We start from the raw sequence: 19,574 nt of genomic DNA, 5'->3' as shown, positions 1-19,574 counted from the left end.
TTAGTCCTCATTAGGCCTAACAAGGTACACCTGATCTCAACTGGTGACGTGTATAAAAGAAACCTGTCCAAAGAATCATACTTCACACCTTCAACCTCACCACCATGGGCAAGACCAAAGAGTTGACCAAGGACGTCAGAGATAAGATTGTAGACCTGCACAAGGCTGGAATGGGTTACAAAACCATCGGCAAGCAGCTTGGTGAGAAGCAGACAACTATTGGTGCGATTATTCGTAAATGGAAGCAACACCAAACAACTGTCAATCGCTCTAGGTCTGGGGCTCCATGCAAGATATCCCCTTGTGCGGTATCGGTGATCATCCGAAAGGTGCAGAATAACCCCAGAACTACACAGGGGGAGCTTGTGAATGATCTCAAGGCAGCTGGGACCACAGTCACCAAGAAAACCATTGGCAACACACTACGCCGTAATGGTTTGAAATACTGCAGAACTCGCAAGGTCCCCCTGCTCAAGGAAGCACATGTACAGGGCCGTCTGAAGTTTGCCAATGAACACATGAATGATTATAAGGAGGATTGGGAGACAGGATGTGGTCAGATGAGACCAAAATCAAGCTCTTTGGCATCAACTCGACTTGCCGCGTTTGGAGGGGGAAGAATGCTAAATATGACACCATCCCCACCGTCAAGCATGGAGGTGGAAACATTATGCTTTGGGGCTGTTTCTCTGCCAAGGGTACAGGACGACTCCACTGCATCGAGGGGACTATGGATGGGGCCATGTAATGTGGAATATTGGGCTTGAACCTCATTCCCTCATTCCCTCCCATTGAAAACGCAACCTTAAGGATTTGGAGAGGATCTGCAAAGAGGAGTGGACCAAAATCCCTCCCGAGATGTGTGTAAACCTGGTGACCAACTACAAGAAAAGTCTGATGTCTGTGCTTGCCAACAAGGGTTATTCCACCAAGTACTTAGTCACTTTTTACTAGGGGTTCAAATACTTATTTTCTGCATGAAATGCAAATTAAGTCATAAATGTCATAAAATGCAGTTTTCTGGATTTTTTTTGTTGATATTCTGTTTCTCATTGTTAAAATACACCTACTATTACAATTATAGATCACATATTCTTTGCAAGTGGCCAAACTTGCGAAATCGGCAGGGGTTCAAATACTTATTTTCCCCACTGTATGTGCGACTTACAATGTATACACATTTTACATTTACACTGATGGCACACTGCACATCAGGAGCAATTAGGGGTTCAGTGTCTTGTTCAAGGACGCTTCGACAGGGAATCGATCTAGCAACCTTCTGATTACTAAACGACTTCTTTACCTCCTGTTCCCTTTCCTGTCTCCTTGTTGCCCCATTACTGTTTCAACCCACACCGTGCCTTACCTATTGCATATAAAGGCACTATTCTGATGAGGGCCACAGGCCATCTCACTAAAGGTTAAAGGCACAGTCTGCGAATCTAATCCTATACATTTTTTGTCAAATTCACAGAATTGCTCCTCTTGGTCCTCTAGCTTTCTGTTAAAACTCTGGTGTTCGTACATAGTTTTGGCTCTGTAAATAAGAAACAAACATTGTGGCTCGGATCGAGCCATCAACAATCCCAGCCAATCAACACGGTGCTTCAAGAGCAATGGGGGTGTAATTTTATTGGCTGTTGAGTTCAAATATCAACAACCTTTCTTGAAACCAAAACCGAGTCGTGCATCTTTAAGAGTGCTGGCCAATGTGCATATGTGCAGAACAATCATATACACACATGTAGGTCTCTGAATTCCTATCACGGAGTGACCTCCTTGATCCAAATCAGTCAGGCTTTAAGAGTGGCCACAAAAAAACCGGGGCTGGTCGTCTAAAGCAGTGCACTTAGCTAGAGCCTCTGTGATCTTCTGCGCCATCGTGATCATCGTCATCATCTCCTTCCTCTCCAGTGCTGCTTGCAGGGTTGCTGATGCACATTGTTGACGGTAGCTTTTATAAAGTCTGCACACTTGTTGCAATGGTGCTTCTAAGATGATTAAGTTGCTGGTATTAAAACTATCTTTGTGTCTCCTCTAAAAAAACTTGAACAGCAGAAAAAATAAAAAGAGTGGACACTCCACTGAAACAGGAAAAGGAACAGGGGAAGGTAGAAAAGCAAGATGCTGCTGGAGCTGCAGATCAGTCTTCTGTTCTTATCTGGCTGGATCCATCAGCGGCATAGAGGTGCTCCATGACTCAGTGCTGGGGCCCCTTCTCTCTGCAATATGCACCATCCCCTTGGCTCCTATGGCTGCTCATATCACTGCTACACAAAACAATATCCAGCTATTCCTGTCATTCCCACCAAAAGACCCCATGGTCTCTGATAGAGATCATTTCCAAGCACTGTTAATGACTTAAGAATATATGAATCAAGTGCCTTGTATTAATATATTCCTTGTATAAGCATGTGCTTATTAAATGGCTTTTCGGTGTGTGTGTGTAACTTAGAATATTAGGTGCCACTTAGTCTGCATAAGAGCATGTTTAGACCAGAGGTGATAAGAAGGGTCGAACTGTGCTTCTTCCGACCTTGCAAAACTTCCATCCTTGCCTCGGACGTCAAAAATCCACCACGTGGTTATCCCTGCTGAACGCTCAACTTCTGTCTATATAAACCGTGTGCGATGTGTTTATCATGGCCTCACTTTCAGCCTTGTGCTGGGGGTGAGCCCGATTGCAATTGTTGTTTGTCTAATAAATATACTTATATGCAGCTCCGGAGTCCTGAGGTAACTAGGGTGAATTTTCACCTATCAGTCTCTGCTTGTCTATCCACATGGAAGAAGGAACACCACCAACTAAACCTCTAACAACTCCATCACTGAACTCTATCAAAATCTCAACATATAAATATCCTCTTCATCTCTCACCCCAACCAAGGTTGTGAGAAACATGGATGTCATGACTGATGATCAGCTATCCTTCTCTGGCCATGTTGCATCTGTCTCCTGGTTGTGCTGCTTTTGCACAATACAAAATAAGAAAAACCAGGCCATTCCCGATTTAGTACAGGGCTCACTCCAAAGACTCCCAGTTTACTGAAGCCTGATTATTGTTCGTCAAAACGGCCAAAAAGCGTCTGCCAAAATGAGTAAATGTAAATGTACGTGCACGTGTTTGATTACAAGGCTTATCTGCATGTCAGTATGCATAAACACGCATCTCTACCACATCCTTACTCACACCCTCCAATCCACTACACATATTCTATCCTACCCAGCTATGTTGTCCCATTCAGTTTGTTTCAATTGATGTTGAATGCACTGTGTTTCTGCAACACCGACTCTGATTCTGTAAAATCGTATCCTGTGATCTATGAATGTGGACAGGTTTTCACAAAACATATGTTGTTTGAACTGAAATCCTCTAATCTCTTTAAAAAAAAAACAGTGCCCCCTGTCGGCATCGCTGTTTCAAATAGGTAGTGTAAGAGTTAAGAGGTCAATCTAGTTTATGGGAGCCAGAAACGGCATGGCGGCGTCAACAAGCAAAGCAGCTGCAAATCTGCAGTCTCGTAGTCGGCACCCCCCCCTTCCAGCATGCTTCCTGATGATTTAATCCCCCCGAAGCTTGAAATATTTTTGGCAACAATCAAGTTGTAATCTCACGATTGAAAAAATATGTTTTTGTTTTGCTTCTAGGGACTAGCTAGTTGTGTCGCAATCAAGCAAGCTTGTCACTGTATGGTCAGCTAGCACGCTTGCTAACTTCGCCTGACCGCACCTTGAAATTGCCCGCGTGCCTCCCTAGTAAGCAAGAGAACTCCAGCAATTCAGGTGGGTAAAGATTCATGCAAGATTTTGAAGAACACATTAACATCTGCTACATCGTAATGTGGTATGTAAATACTGCGACGCGAACCCATTTACAGTCCGTTTTGCATCGACCAGGAAGTTAAACCAAAACTATTGCCTCAGTGCCCAATGACAATTGATAAGCTTGCAGCCTAGCTTGCTAGATAGCTAACGTCAGTCTGCTTTCTAATCCGTCCACCAAATATTAAAATGGTAGAAGTCAGGTTAACTTGGTGGGTTGGGTCTTGTAGCTTGCTAGACATGTTTCACAGTGTTAACCTACGAGTGTCCTGGTATTAGCATGGTATGTGAAGTAGTAGTTCACTTTGCTGTTAACATGGCACATATTCTGGTTTATAGATGATGTTAGGTAGCTAACGTTAGCCACTTCAGAAGAGGATAGCTGGACAATGATCCTATGGATTACTAGCGATACCAGTTACGTCAAGACGGCTAACTGACGTTATTCCTTTAGCAATTCGCTTTCTCAGCTTTAAACCTCAGTGATGTTAAATTTACACTTTACTTTCACCCACATTGATTTACTTGCCCCCTGTGTATCCCCCGGTTTACCCAGCGGGGTTACACTGTCATCTGACACTGACACTGTCATGTCATGCCATGCCAGATGAAAACAAATCCGGGAATTTGAGAGAATATGCAGACTTCGTGACGAGCATTTACGCCCATGCCTACTTCTCAGATGAAAGACATAAAAACTCCAGTAATTTTAGGTTCAATGGTAATTTGGTCTTTTTTTAAACTAGAATATATGTAAGTGCAGTTTGACCCTCCTTGACCAAACTGTTACCGATACCTTAAGTATGGCCAACACTGGGGGAAAAAGGTTGTGTAGGTCACTTCGTCCTGACTTTGTTAGTGTAACTGCACAGTGGAAACTTTTGCTGGCATTTTACTCTTCAAGGCTGCATTAAACAGCAATCTTATCAAGTAGCACAGATGGAAAAGTACTCTGCAGCACTATGCGGCGGATCTGCTGGTGCTCTGGTATCAGTCTGCTCTGATGAGAGCTTGAGTGCTTGTAGTCTGCTCGTGGCGTGTCCAAGTGGACTTGACTCTAACAGTGCAGAGCATCCTGGGGGTCCCAAAGCAGCCTGATCGCCATTTCTCTCTCTGCTCCAGCGCCTGCACTACCTGGACGACTTGAAGGTAGATCGATTACTTGATTGAGGTACTGTGCGTGTGTGTGTGTGTGTGTGTCTGTGCGTGCGTGTGTGGTTGTGCGGAGGTGCTTGCTGAGCTTTCTTTTATAAGGGAACACACCACACGGAGAGTATATTAGATGAACTGAAGGACACAAAATGTGTCTCTCAGTCACGTGTGATTGGTTTGGCAGGAGGGAGACAGAGAGATTAAAATGCAATCGCTGGCAGGTCTGGAACAGCTGGGTGTGTCTGTAAAACACACACAAACACACACACATACATACATACATACACACAAACACATTTTCACACAAAATTGGACAAGAAATAACCCAGAACATGATCGTATCATTGGTGTCATGGAATTATGATGGTAAAGTTTGAGTCTAACTAACAGCTGTCTGAAGAGTTAAAAAAAAATGTCAGTGAATTCCATTCAGGTTTGTCATGTACAAGAATTGTTTATGTGGCACATCTCAGTGCAGAGAAGTGGAGTCTCCTGCTCTGTTTCATTCCTAGACAGAGGAAGAGAAGGCTGCTGTAGCCTAGATCTGCAGTGACACAGTAGACGCTTATGTACAAAGTAAGCCGTAGTGCAGTGATTGCATACATTTGGCAGGACTTTGACCCATCTTCTCTCTCAGCAAGGTCATGGGGAAGTGTGTGTGTGAGTGTGTGAGCGTGTGTCTGTGAGTGTGAGCGAGTGTGCGGAGCGTGAGTGTGTGAGTGTGTGTGAGCGTGAGCGTGTGTGTGTGAGAGAAAGGGCCTGTAGAGGTCTGGGCACATCCTGCGGCTTAGCTGTTCGCTCGCAGGATGAGGTTGTGCATTGGTCCACAACACTTCCTACAACACCTCAAGGATATTTTGGAGTGTGATGTTGCGATGGACGAGCACCTTTTCTTTAATGTGGAAGTACATGCTATGCCAGAAGCCCAGGCCTCATACTGTCAGAGACTTCCGAGGCTTAAAGTAGCTCAGGCCTATTTAGGAGCAGCTCTTTAAAATAGTGGACCATCAGTGCCCAGTCCAGATGTCCAGACCCATCAAAAATCATACGGTTCAACCAATCATGTAGTTGTGAGGGCATTATTGAAAGAGCATTCTGCACTTTTGTGGTCACCAGCTATTTCATTGCATTTTCTTGTGGGGGGCTTGAAAATAAATGTGATAACATTGCTTTCAGTTACATCTTTATTTATTATTACATCTTTGTAAGTGAGTTTATTACATCTTTGGAGTTTGTTACTTTACGTCCAGAAGCAATTTGTATTTCTAAAGAGAGCCGAGACCGCTAAACATCTGAACCCTCCCAAAGCTACTGCTTTGTGGTACCGATCCAGCCGCCTCCACTGAAAAAAAACAACAACAACTTTAAATTTGGAAGTAGGCCATTCATCAACCTCTCTGCCATGCTTTCATTCGCCTGTTTTCATTTCTTAAAACCAGCAAGACATACCTGGCAATCTATTTGGAGGTTAGATTGTTTCAGGTCAGGGGGGGGAATTGCAGTTGATATCATATATGAGTAACATTCATCCAGCCAGAGAGTCAGGAGGTGGAATGTTCTGGTTGTTAGGCAAAGCTGTCACAGGAGTGCTGTTGCCAAGGCGATATGGGGACATGGACAGATGAAGGGACAGGTGAGGACAGGGATAGCTGAAGTGAACAGTAGCTTTTATGTCATTATTATTATGTCTCTAAAATCAAGGACTGTTGACCTACAAAATGTCAGGCTGTTCCAGTATACATAAAGAGGGCTATAAGAGATCACCAATGTGCTTATAAGGTCACGTAGATTAGAGTGTTATTTTATGATTGACACGCAGTGTTCCCAAGCAGTTGATGGGGATAAGTAATGGGGTATAAGTGAGTGGAACAAGGACAGGTCTGAACTCAGGCTGAGGCTCTTAGGTGCGAGACTCAGAGGGTCATACTTGAAGACACGTTGAGCTCTGACCAGCTGTCATTTCTAATCTTATGAGTGTTTTACAAACTCACTGCCTTGCTGAGTCATGTGTGTGTGCGTGCGTGTGTGTGCGTGTGTGTGTGCGTGCTTGTGTCCCAGTGTGCATGTTTGTATAGTGGCCACGTGCGCTCAGTGAGGCGTGATCCATCTGTAATCCTCTAAGTGTTTATTGTTCGGGGCCAGTGGAAAAAAGTCATCAAAGCATCATTGCTTTTTCCACCCCTTCAAGCTCTGACCAGCAGACACTGTCTTTGTGTGTGTGTGTGTGTGTGTGTGTGTGTGTGTGTGTGTGTGTGTGTGTGTGTGTGTGTGTGTGTGTGTGTGTGTGTGTGTGTGTGTGTGTGTGTGTGTGTGTGTGTGTGTGTGTGTGAGAGAGAGACACACAGACAGTGAAACAGACAGACAGTGAGAGACTGAGTGAGTGTGTATAGGCCGTGGACTTTGTTTGGTGTGTGTGTGTGTGTGTGTGTGTGTGTGTGTGTGTGCCTGAAAGGGGGGCAGGGGGACAGGCCACCATGTCCTGTATCTTCATGCTGTGTGTATTGCGGTCTTGGCAGTAGGGTTTGAAGTCCTCTGTCACTTGTCCATTGCTGTTCAACCCTCCACACGTTCTCACTCACCGCAGGCCACACACAAGCTCACATTCCCATAGTCAAAGACTTTCTGTGTTATGACTGCAGCAAGATGTGTCAGTGTGTTTATGAACGGAACAGGACTGCACAGTGTGAATGTTTTTAACAAACAACTCAGGCAGAATATGGATGCATTTCAGACCAGTGTTAGTAACTTACGCAAGCACATACGCATGCACATACGCATGCACATACGCATGCACATATAGACAAACTGCTCCTCCCACTGCTGCATCTCATGCAGGCCGTGAAAAGACCAGCAGGCTCTCCTTGGTCATTAGCCTGCTGTAACGAACTGCTGTTATCATGGCGATGAGAAGGCTGCTGTGTTATGCTGATGCTGTGACTGAAAGCCCTGAGTAATCACAGTGTGTGTGTGTGTGTGTGTGTGTGTGTGTGTGTGTGTGTGTGTGTGTGTGTGTGTGTGTGTGTGTGTGTGTGTGTGTGTGTGTGTGTGTGTGTGTGTGTGTGTGTGTGTGTGTGTGTGTGTGTGTGTGTTACACTATCTCTGTGCCTGTGTACCTGCTACACCAGAGCAAATATCAACTCTCTCAGCAGGTTTGCAGAAACCTGACAGTGTGTTGTGTGGCATACATAAACACCCACTCTCCGTCTACCTGAGTACACAAACGTACCTTCCTCGTAATCGATCCCATTAGGGAGGTAATCACTGATTTTCTCTGTAATCAGCAGCACAGCGGGAAGATCTGAGTGGATGGAGTATAAATGAAAAATAAATAAATAAAAAAGTGTTATGGCCCTCACACTTGTACCCACTTGTACGATTCGTACTCACTTTGCTGTCCCTCACACACAGTGTCTGCTTCTATCAGCAAAAGTCCAGTTTCCACAGCAGCTCTGATGTCAGTGCTGCATTGGTGTGCCCAGAGACTCACTGAAACAGTTTTCCCGCACGGACACACACTAAGAAAGGACTAAGAAAGGACACGCTATTAAAAAAGTTTTCACTACTTTTTCTATTAAATCAGTAATCTCACATGTATTGGTTTATCTGTATGTATGTATGTGTCATCTGAATGGAAATCTAATGATGACATCGCTCTCCTTGACCTCTCTCCTGTCTCTCTCTCCTTGACCTCTTCCCTGTCTGTCTCTCTCTCCTGTCTGTCTCTCTCTCCTGTCTATCTCTCTCTCCTGTCTCTCTCTCCTGTCTCTCTCTCCTGTCACTCTCTCCTGTCACTCTCTCCTGTCTCTCTCTCCTGTCTCTCTCCCCTGTCTCTCTCCCCTGTCTGTCTCTCCTGTCTGTCTCTCAGGTATGGCGGTGTCCGCGCGGGGTCTGTACTTCCTGCTGACGCTCTTCCTGGGCAGCTTCTTTGGGAGTGTGTTCATGCTGGCGCCCGTGCTGCCTCTCATGCTCCTCTCCCCGGCCTGGTACCGCTGGGTCACCGACCGCATCGTCGCCACCTGGCTCACCCTGCCCGTGGTGGGTACGTGTGTGGATTTGTGTGTGCGTGTGTGTGTGTGTTTTTTTTGTGTGTGTGAGAAAGACCGTGTGAGTGTGAGAGTGTGTGTTTGTTTTTGTGGTCATGAAATTTGAACCAGTATGCGTGCCTTCCATCACAAACCTGTGACCTCTGTGTGGTGGCCTTCCATCACAAACCAATGGCCTGTGTGTGTGTGTGCAGAAAAACCTCACACCTGTGTGTATGTGGTCTTTGACACATATCTGACCTTTGTGTTATTCACCACAAAACTCTGACCCTTCCATACAAAGCCTCTCGTGTGTGACCATAATGTAGTGCTCAACTCAAGTTGCAATCCTACAGGATCTTTCCGGGAATGCAGTTGTAAAAAATACTGTCAAATCAAATGTTTTTACGGCTGTTTTTAAAGCAGGTAATTAACATTATAAGTAACTTAGTGATGCCACTAAAGTGAGAAGGCAGAGTTGGTTGTAAAGCTGACTGTGTGTGTGTGTGTGTGTGTGTGTGTGCGTGTGTGTGTGCGTGTGTGTGTGTTCTTCAGGCTATGCTGGAGGTGGTGTTTGGGGTGAAGGTGGTGATTACGGGCGACGGCTTCGTGCCGGGCGAGCGTAGCGTCATCATCATGAACCACCGCACGCGGCTGGACTGGATGTTCCTGTGGTGCTGCCTGTTGCGCTACAGCTACCTGCGCCTGGAGAAGATCTGCCTCAAGGCTGCCCTCAAAGCTGTGCCCGGCTTCGGTGGGTACACACACACACACACACACACACAGAAAGACACACACACACACACACACACAAACAAACTCTCATTGACACAAACACAATAATAGCAAGTTGAGGTGGGTAGTGACTTTGGTACCAAAGGTTGCCACTTGCTTGATGACCGTATGGAAATCTTTAGTAAGGATGCAACGGGACATTAGGCCCGTGGTTCGGTATGTATCACTGTCTTTGAGCCACTGGAACGGTACAGTTTCGGTATCTTTATGTTTAAGAACAAAATTAATTCACCCTTTAAACAATGATCTATTTATTCTGCCTATAAACAAATGAAACGTTCTATTCAGAAAAATGGCAGCATGACTGACTAGACCTTGTTTCGCTCTCTACTACAGTGAGGTAGCTTTCACTTGCTCTGGAGTTCCAACTATCAGTGGAGAGAGCTAGATACAGTGTCTGTGTCGATTCGTTTAAAAATGTTCTCTGTGATGTTTCATAGGAGCTTTGCAGCTGAAATGTGTGTGGGAGGGGACATTGTAACAGGGTTTTTTTTTTTAATTTGTTTGTTTTTCATCAGGTGACCTAATCCTGAGTCATTAAGCACCGGGCTGCAAACCTTTGGCTACAAATACTCTCACTGCTTTCGTTAGTACCCCCGCCAAGGAGGTTATGTTTTCAGTGCAGTTTGTTCGTTTGTAGGTTTCTGTTTGAAAGCAAGATTATGCAAAAACTACTGGCTCCATTTCAATTAATCTTGGTGGAAAGGTGTAGCATGGGGCAATGAATAAACCATTCAACCCATTTTGATGCGGATCGGACTCACGGGGCGGCTCCACGAATTTAGTCTGACTTTCATTAACCTTGTGAGATGCGCTCTCCAAGGGCCCTTCTAGATTCCTTTTTTTTTTCTGTCACAAATCGTTGTTGGAAGTCAGGAGCGAGAGATTGTTATGTTTTCACTCACAAGTAGACTGTCTCTACTTCACCTGGGCCGGGTGATGGCGACGTGAATGACACGCCATGTCAGAAGTGTCCGCTTGAGTAGCCAACAGTGGCAAACGTAATAAGCACGTTTGGGAAATTCACAGACATATCGTAATCCCGCAGTTCACGTCTGCGTGTTGAACCGTAGGGGGCGTACCTAAGGGCTTGGCATAATACCGCGTGTGTGTGTGTGTGTGTGTGTGTGTGTGTGTGTGTGTGTGTGTGTGTGTGTGTGTGTGTGTGTGTGTGTGTGTGTGTGTGTGTGTGTGTGTGTGGGGCATGCTTGGGTTCACAGTGAGCATGTATGTGATAAACCAGTTCTACAAAGAAATTTCAGCACATTCTGGCATGTAGTATTTCAACTGTGTGTGTGTGTGTGTGTGTGTGTGGCATGCTTGGGTTCACAGTGAGAAGTGTGTGTGTATAGGCCGAGTGACAAGTGTGATAAACCAGTTCTTCAAAGAGATTTCAGCACATTCTGGCATGTAGTATTTAAACTCTGTGTGTGTGTGTGTGTGTGTGTGTGTGTGTGTGTGTGTGTGTGTGTGTGTGTGTGTGTGTGGCATGCTTGGGTTCACAGTGAGAAGTGTGTGTGTATAGGCCGAGTGACAAGTGTGATAAACCAGTTCTTCAAAGAGATTTCAGCACATTCTGGCATGTAGTATTTAAACTCTGTGTGTGTGTGTGTGTGTGTGTGCAGGCTGGGCAATGCAGGTAGCCTCCTTCATCTTCATCCACCGGCGCTGGGAGGAAGACCGCACCCACATGGCCAACATGCTGCAGTACTTCTGCCACATCAGAGAGCCCCTGCAGCTCCTGCTCTTTCCTGAGGGGACCGACCTCACTGGTGAGGCAGCACACTTGAACACGCACGCACGCACGCACGCACGCACGCACGCACGCACGCACGCAAACTGTCACATTGAGACTCACTTGTTCTCTTTCTGGTTTCTCCCTCTTATACACACACACACACACACACACACACACACACACACACACACACACACACACACACACACACACACACACACACACACACTGTCGGTCACTATTTTTCTCTCTGGGCACTCACACACACACACACACTCTCTCTCACACTCTCTCCTTCTCATATGCACACACACACACACACACACGCACAAACACACAAACAAACACACTCTCACTCACACACACTCACACAAACACACTCTCACACACACACACACACACACTGTCGGTCACTATTTTTCTCTCTGGGCACTCACACACACACACACACACACACACACACACACACACACACACACACACACACACACACACACACACACACACACACACACACACACACACAAACACACTCTCACTCACTCACTCAGTGTTACACGTGCACAGGCTATTAGAAATTATCCCTTAAGTGAAATAAACCCCCCTCATTTTTTTGCCTTTTCTGCTCTTTTGACTTGCTTTTTGGAGGAAGAACTTTGACCTCTGAACTTTGAGTTGTTGATCATGTCTGTTTGTCTGCACACATAACAGCAAACATAACATGAAATTGAGTTTAATTAAAGTTTAATTTTACTGTTATTCATTTGTTCTTGCGCTAACATGTCGCTAAAATCCACGGACTGAGCCGTGTTGCAAACCCTGACACACATACACACACACACACACACACACTCATTTTTACTGTCTCGCCCTTACACACACTCAAACTTGCATGTTCACGTTTGTTTTACCCTGGTCTTTGGGGGGGGGGATCCACGCATACCTATATTGACACAACAGAGGTCAGTGGAAATAAATGGATGTTGCACTGGCCCTGAAATAGCCAGCAGGCCTGGTTGGCAGTTGGCCAATAACAGCATGTCCAAGCATACTGACCTCTGACTCACACATACACAAAGATCAGATTCTCACCTGTCTGTCAGATCCTCTTAGGATAGCTTTCGATTTAAATCTGTCTTAGCACTGACTGCCCCTCTCGCTTTCTCTATTGAGATGGGGGGCAGTTAATCTCCAGAGTTTCCATTACAACACTGGCCTGATTTAATTACTCTGTGTGTGTGTCTGTTCATTTGTGTGTGTGTGTGTCTGTCTGTGTGTGTGTGTGTGTGTGTGTGTGTGTGTGTGTGTGTCTGTTCATTTGTGTGTGTGTGAGTGTGTGTGTGTGTGTGTGTGTGTGTGTGTGTGTGTGTGTGTAATCAAGCAGATGCCCCCTCATGTCCCTGCGTCTGTAATTAAAAGCAGTATGGCATACTTTTCCGTGTGTGTGTGTATGAGAGAGAGAGAGAGAGAGAGGGAGGAGCATGTGTGTGGGTGCACAGGGGGTTGTTTGTGTATGTTGCTCATGTACATGTACACTGATGAGAGAAGTGTGTGTGAGCGATACCCTCCTCCAGATCAGGCTTGTGTGTGTGTGTGTGAGCGATACCCTCCTCCAGTTCAGGTTCCCGTCTCCCTGTGGCTGAGTGGAAGGCTGCTGTGGCTGCTGGTGAACAGGACAGACAGATGCTGTTTGGGGGGGGGAGGAGACGGTTATCCTTTCCTCCTCTTCCTCTCCTAACTGTGCGCTTTCTCCTCTTCCTCTCTCCATGTGCGCTCATGCTCTCCTCTCTTTCAGTGTCCCTTCAGCTTGATTGACACTGAGTTGTTTTCACACTTCTTCACCATGGCTTCTCCTAACCCTGCACCTGCTTGGGTTGTCCTCTGCTTAGCTTGTAAGTTGCTTTGGGGTGAAAGTGCGTGACCAAAAGGAGTGAGGGCCATGAGTGGTCCTTTCCTTCCCCCGCTCCTGTTAAAGCTTCCATTCATCAGTTCCTCCCCCCCCTCTGCTCTGTCCCCGACCACACAGACAACACCCGGGCGCGGAGCGATGACTTCGCCGAGAAGAACGGCCTGCCCAAGTTCGAGTTTGTGCTGCACCCCCGCACCACTGGGTTCACCTTCATCGTCAACATGCTCCGCGAAGGTCAGAGGTCACTGCTCAGCCAACCACAACATGCCCATCCACTCTGTCTGCTAGTCACCTCACCTCACCTCACCTCACATGTGCTGCATGGGTATAGGTGACACAGTTCAACAGCATCTAGAGTAAACACGCACTGTTTGGCACAAACATGCTCACATATAGTATACATATAGATATAGATATAGTATACTCATGCTGTCATATCCACAATATCCTTGTATGACTTTGTATCAAAGGAATGAAACACATTGTTTTAACACCAAATCAGGTCTTCAAAAACAGAATAGGCTAGAAAAAAAATATTTCCCAGATATGGCACACTGTTGTTGTATGGCGTGTGTGAGGCACAAGGTTGGCATGTCCAAAAGCATTCATTTAAAAGATCTGTCCACACACACTAACACACACAGAGATGCAGTCTGCAGTGATTCATCCAGCTATGTCACACACACACCAGCCTGTAGCTCTGACTGCAGCACCTGGCGGCAGTCCAGCACACCCTGAAGCACCGTTGAGTAGTTCCATCAATGCACACAGTAGGAGGCTGCACCCTTTATGAGCTCTGTGCCTCATCACCCGGTTCCCAGTAGTGTGTGTGTGTGTGTGTGTGTGTGTGTGTGTGTGTGTGTGTGTGTGTGTGTGTGTGTGTGTGTGTGTGTATGTGCGTGTTTCTGTGTGTGTGCGTGTCTGACGTCTGTGGCGTTCAGCTCATATTTGTCTGGTGGAAAGGATAACCACCCCCTCGCTTCTCCAGAGGAATGCTCATCTGTCTTGGCCACGTTTGTCTGGCTCATGCAGACACCCCCCCCCCCCCCCCCACCAGCACACACACAAGCGCACAGAAGAACACACACACACACACACACACACTCCTCATGGACACACTGCTCCCAGAACTGGCCCTGGTCCAGGTGCTTTGACCCCATCAGCCTGAGCTCTCCGTGGAGGCGGGCAGGTCGTTATGGCGGTGACATGGCGTGAGAGCTGGGCACGGAGAGGGAGTGTGAGAAGGGGATGGATCCACGAGAGCGCTGACGACAGCGGGGCCGGGGGTGGATTCACACCACATTTGATTTTAGTCGCTCTAATGGCCTCCTGCTGGAGCCTGGCTTCACACTGACACACACACACACACACACACACACACACACACACACACACACACACACACACACACACACACACACACACACACCCCTCTCGCGGATGACCTAGTAAGGAGGAGCGGGGCAGAGCTGGGGGCCCGAAGCTCCAAGGTCATGAGCACGATTTAACAGATTATTAAACTCTCATTTTTTTTATGGAAGTTAGTGGGATAAGATCATAAGATAAATAAGATGGTTCCCTAAACTTTATTTTTGTAGTCAGGGGGATAAGATCATGTAAATAAGATGGTTCCCTAAACTTTATTTTTGTAGTCAGGGGGATAAGATCATGTAAATAAGTTGGTTCTCTGAGCTTAAACCTAAACTTTATTTCTGTAGTCAGGGGGATAAGATCATGTAAATAAGTTGGTTACCTAAACTTTATTTCTGTAGTCAGGGGGATAAGATCATGTAAATAAGTTGGTTGCCTAAACTTTATTTCTGTAGTCAGGGGGAAAAGGTCATGTAAATAAGTTGGTTCCCTAAACTTTATTTTTGTAGTCAGGGGGATAAGATCATGTAAATAAGTTGGTTCTCTGAGCTTAAACCTTTATTTCTGTTAGCCCTGTTGTTTCTGTTACCTGTATGACCGTTCAGAGGTTCAAAAGGTCCACACAAGCTGGACCTGAGCTGTTATTGAGTTTGCTGATTAACAGCAGAACATGTCAGATATGGCCCTGATTTCACAATGAAGTGGTTTTGTAAGACTGTTGGCATAATCATATTCCAGGTTTATTTTTGGTAACAAAAACATCTTTTTCTCTCCCTCTATCTCTCTGTCAATCTCAGGTGACAACCTGGACGCTGTGCACGACATCACTGTGGCGTACCCGAAGAACGTCCCCCAGACTGAGCGCCACCTGGTGTTGGGCCTCTTCCCGCGCGAGATCCACTTCCACGTGCGCCGCTACCCCGTCTCCTCCCTGCCCGCGGGCTCCGAGGCGCTGCAGGCCTGGTGCCAGGACCGCTGGGTCGAGAAGGAGCGGCGCCTCCGCGACTTCTACGGCGGCGAGCCGCGCTGCTTCGACACGCCGGAGGCGCGCGTGCCGCCCTGCAAGACGGAGCTGCGCGTCACGATCATCAAGGCCGCCTCGCTGCTCTACTGGATGACCTTCATCGTACTCTCCTTCGCCGGCCTCTGGCTCTACACCTCCGTCCGCATCTACGTGCTGCTCGTGGTGGCCTTCTTCCTGGTCCAGCAGAAGCTGGTGGGTGGGGTGGAACTCATGGAGATGGCCTGCCACCGCTATTGGATGGGCCGTAGTCATGGTAGCGCAGGGGTCAAGGCAGAGGTGGGGAATGGGATGGAGAGGAAGACTGAGTGAAGACGGGTATAGGTGGACCCCCACCCTTCAGTGGGTGGGGGGTGTGTGTTTAGGATGCGTACTCCCAGGAAGTGGTGGCGGGGAGGCGAGTGCCATTTTTCGCAGAGGTGGAGGGAGTGGGAACAATCACACGTGCGCCCGCGCTCTCTCTCTCCTCATGCCAAAGCTCAGACGGAGAGAGCTTTCCCTCCCTCCCTCCCTCCTCCTCGTTCTGTCAATCACTCTCCTTCGCTCGCTCGCTCACTCACTCGCTCGGGTGCTCATGTGCTCATGTGCTGGCTGTCAAACAGAGGGGCGTCCAGGGCTCTGAGCTCTCTTCTGCTTCTGCTCCGTAAGTCAGGAAGGGAAACGGTGAAAGAGTAGAAACGAATGTGTACGTGGACGGGTTCATTAACTGGTTCATTGTCAGGTATAAAAGCAAAAATACAGTAAAAGAAGAACCTCACCAAAAGAAGACATATTTAAGTAGGGAATGCTGTTCTACCATCCATTGCTGTATGTGTGTTAGGTGAGTGTGTATCGTTGTTTGGCAGTTGGGAGGTCACTTGAAGGTCGGCCAACTACCCTCTTCACAACCGCCCCCTCCGCGTCTCTCTCTTCTCTTCTCAGTCTCTCTGTTATTGTCTTAAATTAGAGGGAGAAGTCTTTTTTTTCCTTCTTAAAGCCTAGCCTGTCATTTCATTCACATATATAAATTTATATTTGCCAGAGTATACCATTTTATAATCACAGCCATATTTTATAATGTATATTTTTAAATCCTCATTGTTTTGTTTACGTGTTTAATTGTTTGCTTTGTTTGTTTATTGTTTGGTGTCATTTCGTGTTTTGTCCTTGAGGAATCCGAGCCATATGTGTGTTGCCATGCCAACCCTGGACTTGTCATAAATCCGAACATGTATTGCAACTGTAGCCAAAATTTAGCGATGTGTTGGGGAGTCGGAGTTGAGAAACGTCACTCTCGTAGCCTAGCCATTAGACATTAGTAGTGCTCGCCAGTCACGTGATCAGATCACGGCGCCGTGCCGATACTCTCCTCTGGAACCTCTTTTCTCTAAACTGTGATGAGTTTACACAGAGCCCGATTCACCTTAGCACAGGTGTGCGTGCGTGCGCACACGTTTGTTTGTGTGTGTATGTATGTGTTTTTGTACATTTATGAAACTACATCTAAACATGCTGTTTTTCTATAGCAGGAGTGTGTATATGTTTGATGCTGGATTTAAAGCTGTTTATACTGCTGGTGCATATGTGTCTGTGTGTGAGAGTGTGTGCGCGTGCGTGTGTGTGTGTGTGTGTGTGTGTGTGTGTGTGTGTGTGTGTGTGTGTGCGTCTGCCGTGTGTGTGTGTGTGTGTGTCAAACGCAGTTGCTCCACGGCAGTTGCTCTTGCATGGCTATTGGAGCTGTTGCATGGGAACAGAAGAGGCCTACGTAGTGCGCAGACCAACACTGTGTGTGTGTGTGTGAGTGTGAGGCCTTAAGCCCACCACTGCTGACTTAGAGCGCTAACATGAGACTGGAGATTAGAAAGGCATCACCATCGTAGACTACTCTTGTTCAACTGAATCACAATCAGATGCTGTCCAGATGACATCCACCTCTTCATAACAGATGTAGTGGGTGTGTGTATGTTTGTCTGTTTGTCTGTTGTGTGTGTTTGTGTGTTGTGTGTGTACAGGGGGAAACTGGCCTTGGACACTGTGATTGAGAACTGTAGCTTGCAAACTGGTCAACCTGTACCGATTACACTATTCTAATAGATTTCGTAAAGCTCAGTTCCAAACTTGAGTTTCACTTTTTGTCTCTCCGTGTTACACTGGAGGTGACCCCTCTTATCCTCTCAGGTAAAGTCCGTCACTTTCATGAGCTCTGTACCACTCTGTTCGAGAAGTTTAAATAAACATACACTTCTTCCACCACCCCCCTGGTTCTTGTGGTTGTTCTTTTTGGACTGGAATTCACTGTTATACATTTCTGAAACCTCAGGGTATCTAAACTAATTAAATAAGCTAATGAAACAAAATAATTGTAAGCTTTCAATCATTTCTGGAGACCCTGAAATGATTGCTTTTTAACTGCTAGTAGTACTACTAGTGATATTACTTTTTACTCAAAGTAGGTTGCCTGAAATAATTTAGTTTCCCACCGTGGTCGGAGCCTCAAGTGTCTACAATCTGGTCCGGTGCCCGCTTTCATTTTGTTATTAACATTTTTATCGTCAGACGTTTTGGAATGACTTTTACCATTCAGTCCCAGAACAAGAACCTTAAACCATCCAAAAATTAGTTTTCTTGTAAAAATGGTTCTCTCTACCTATAGATCATTTCTTGAGGCTGAGAACTGGTGTGAAGCTAAAAGCCAGAGGGTCTTTTAGGAGACTACAGTGTTCTGTGGAATCCAGCCAGAGACTACAGATCTAGATTGCACCCCCTAGCAGCAGAACAGGTGTGTGTGTGTTCACCTGTGGGCTTATTCAGGGGTAAACCACCACAGTGTTTTCAGCAATGGATCTCAAACATCACGGACTGTATGTTTCATGTCACCTTTACACAATGCACTTGGCTAGTAGGAACGGAGGGAACATCACGTTAAGACCTGGGACATTTGAAGGTGGAGAGGGGTTGCTGTGGCAACTAATGTTGATTTTTTTTTTCCTGTTGCCAGGCAACACAGGCAACAGGAGGTGCTATGATGTCATCTGGGAACTCTTGCATGTCATTTTGTCTTTCCACTCCCTTTTTGTGGCATTTTCAGAAAACTTGTGTAGGTGAGTGAGTAAAGGAGGACTAAGTTCATTGCTATGTCCACATTATCTCCTCATAATATGAATCACTGTCTGAGTGCTGCCTAGATGGGCCTTTTTTCCCCCCTCTAAAAGCTTTCACTGAATTCTGATTTGGTTTTCACTAAATTCCTTGGCATTTTGGTACTTCAACATTTGTAGTGGTCTTGATGGAGCTTTTGAAGTGATTGCAGGAATGGTGGTGAAGTTGTTTTTTTTTAGTGCATATTTATATTAAGCCAGAGAAAAGAGATGGCCATACTACAGTACACGTTGGGGGCAAAAGTGATAAAGGGGCCAATTGTGTGTGAGTGAGTGACCACCGGAGTGCATGCTGTGGTGTGTGTGTGTGTGTGCGAGTGTGTGTGTTTGAGTGACCACGGGAGTACGTGGTGTGTGTGAGTGTGTGTGTGTGTGTGTGCATGTGCATGTGCATGTTTGAGCACTAAGGAGCAGCCTTCAGCTCCATTTCCCAATGGCTTGCTCTTAATCCCACAGATTTGTCCTCAAGACCATTAAGCTGCTTTCCACTGGGCCCTCAGGTGGGGCTGTGCTGGGCGTAGGAACCCTCCTACGTCAGCGTGTGGTCAAGGGGGAATTAAGTCAGTGGTGTACACAGGCGTTCCAGAAGACCCTGGGCATCTTTGAT

General features: G+C 46.4%; 1 protein-coding gene across 1 annotated transcript; it reads left to right on the top strand.

Annotated features, from left to right (window-relative positions):
• The first annotated feature begins 3,482 nt into the window (after nucleotides 1-3,482).
• On the top strand, nucleotides 3,483-18,062 carry lclat1 (lysocardiolipin acyltransferase 1). Its single transcript, XM_012833037.3, has 6 exons — nucleotides 3,483-3,783; nucleotides 8,840-9,009; nucleotides 9,552-9,750; nucleotides 11,417-11,563; nucleotides 13,556-13,672; nucleotides 15,607-18,062. Exons 2-6 carry the CDS (start codon nucleotides 8,842-8,844, stop codon nucleotides 16,140-16,142), a joined length of 1,167 nt encoding a protein of 388 aa, XP_012688491.1. The 5' UTR covers nucleotides 3,483-3,783; nucleotides 8,840-8,841; the 3' UTR covers nucleotides 16,143-18,062.
• The last annotated feature ends 1,512 nt before the right edge of the window (nucleotides 18,063-19,574 follow it).

This window comes from Clupea harengus, chromosome 14 (assembly GCF_900700415.2).
Source record: "Clupea harengus chromosome 14, Ch_v2.0.2, whole genome shotgun sequence".
Classification (NCBI taxonomy): domain Eukaryota; kingdom Metazoa; phylum Chordata; class Actinopteri; order Clupeiformes; family Clupeidae; genus Clupea; species Clupea harengus.
The sequence above is the reverse complement of the archived record's forward strand: the minus strand, read 5'-3'. Positions and strand labels throughout refer to the sequence as shown.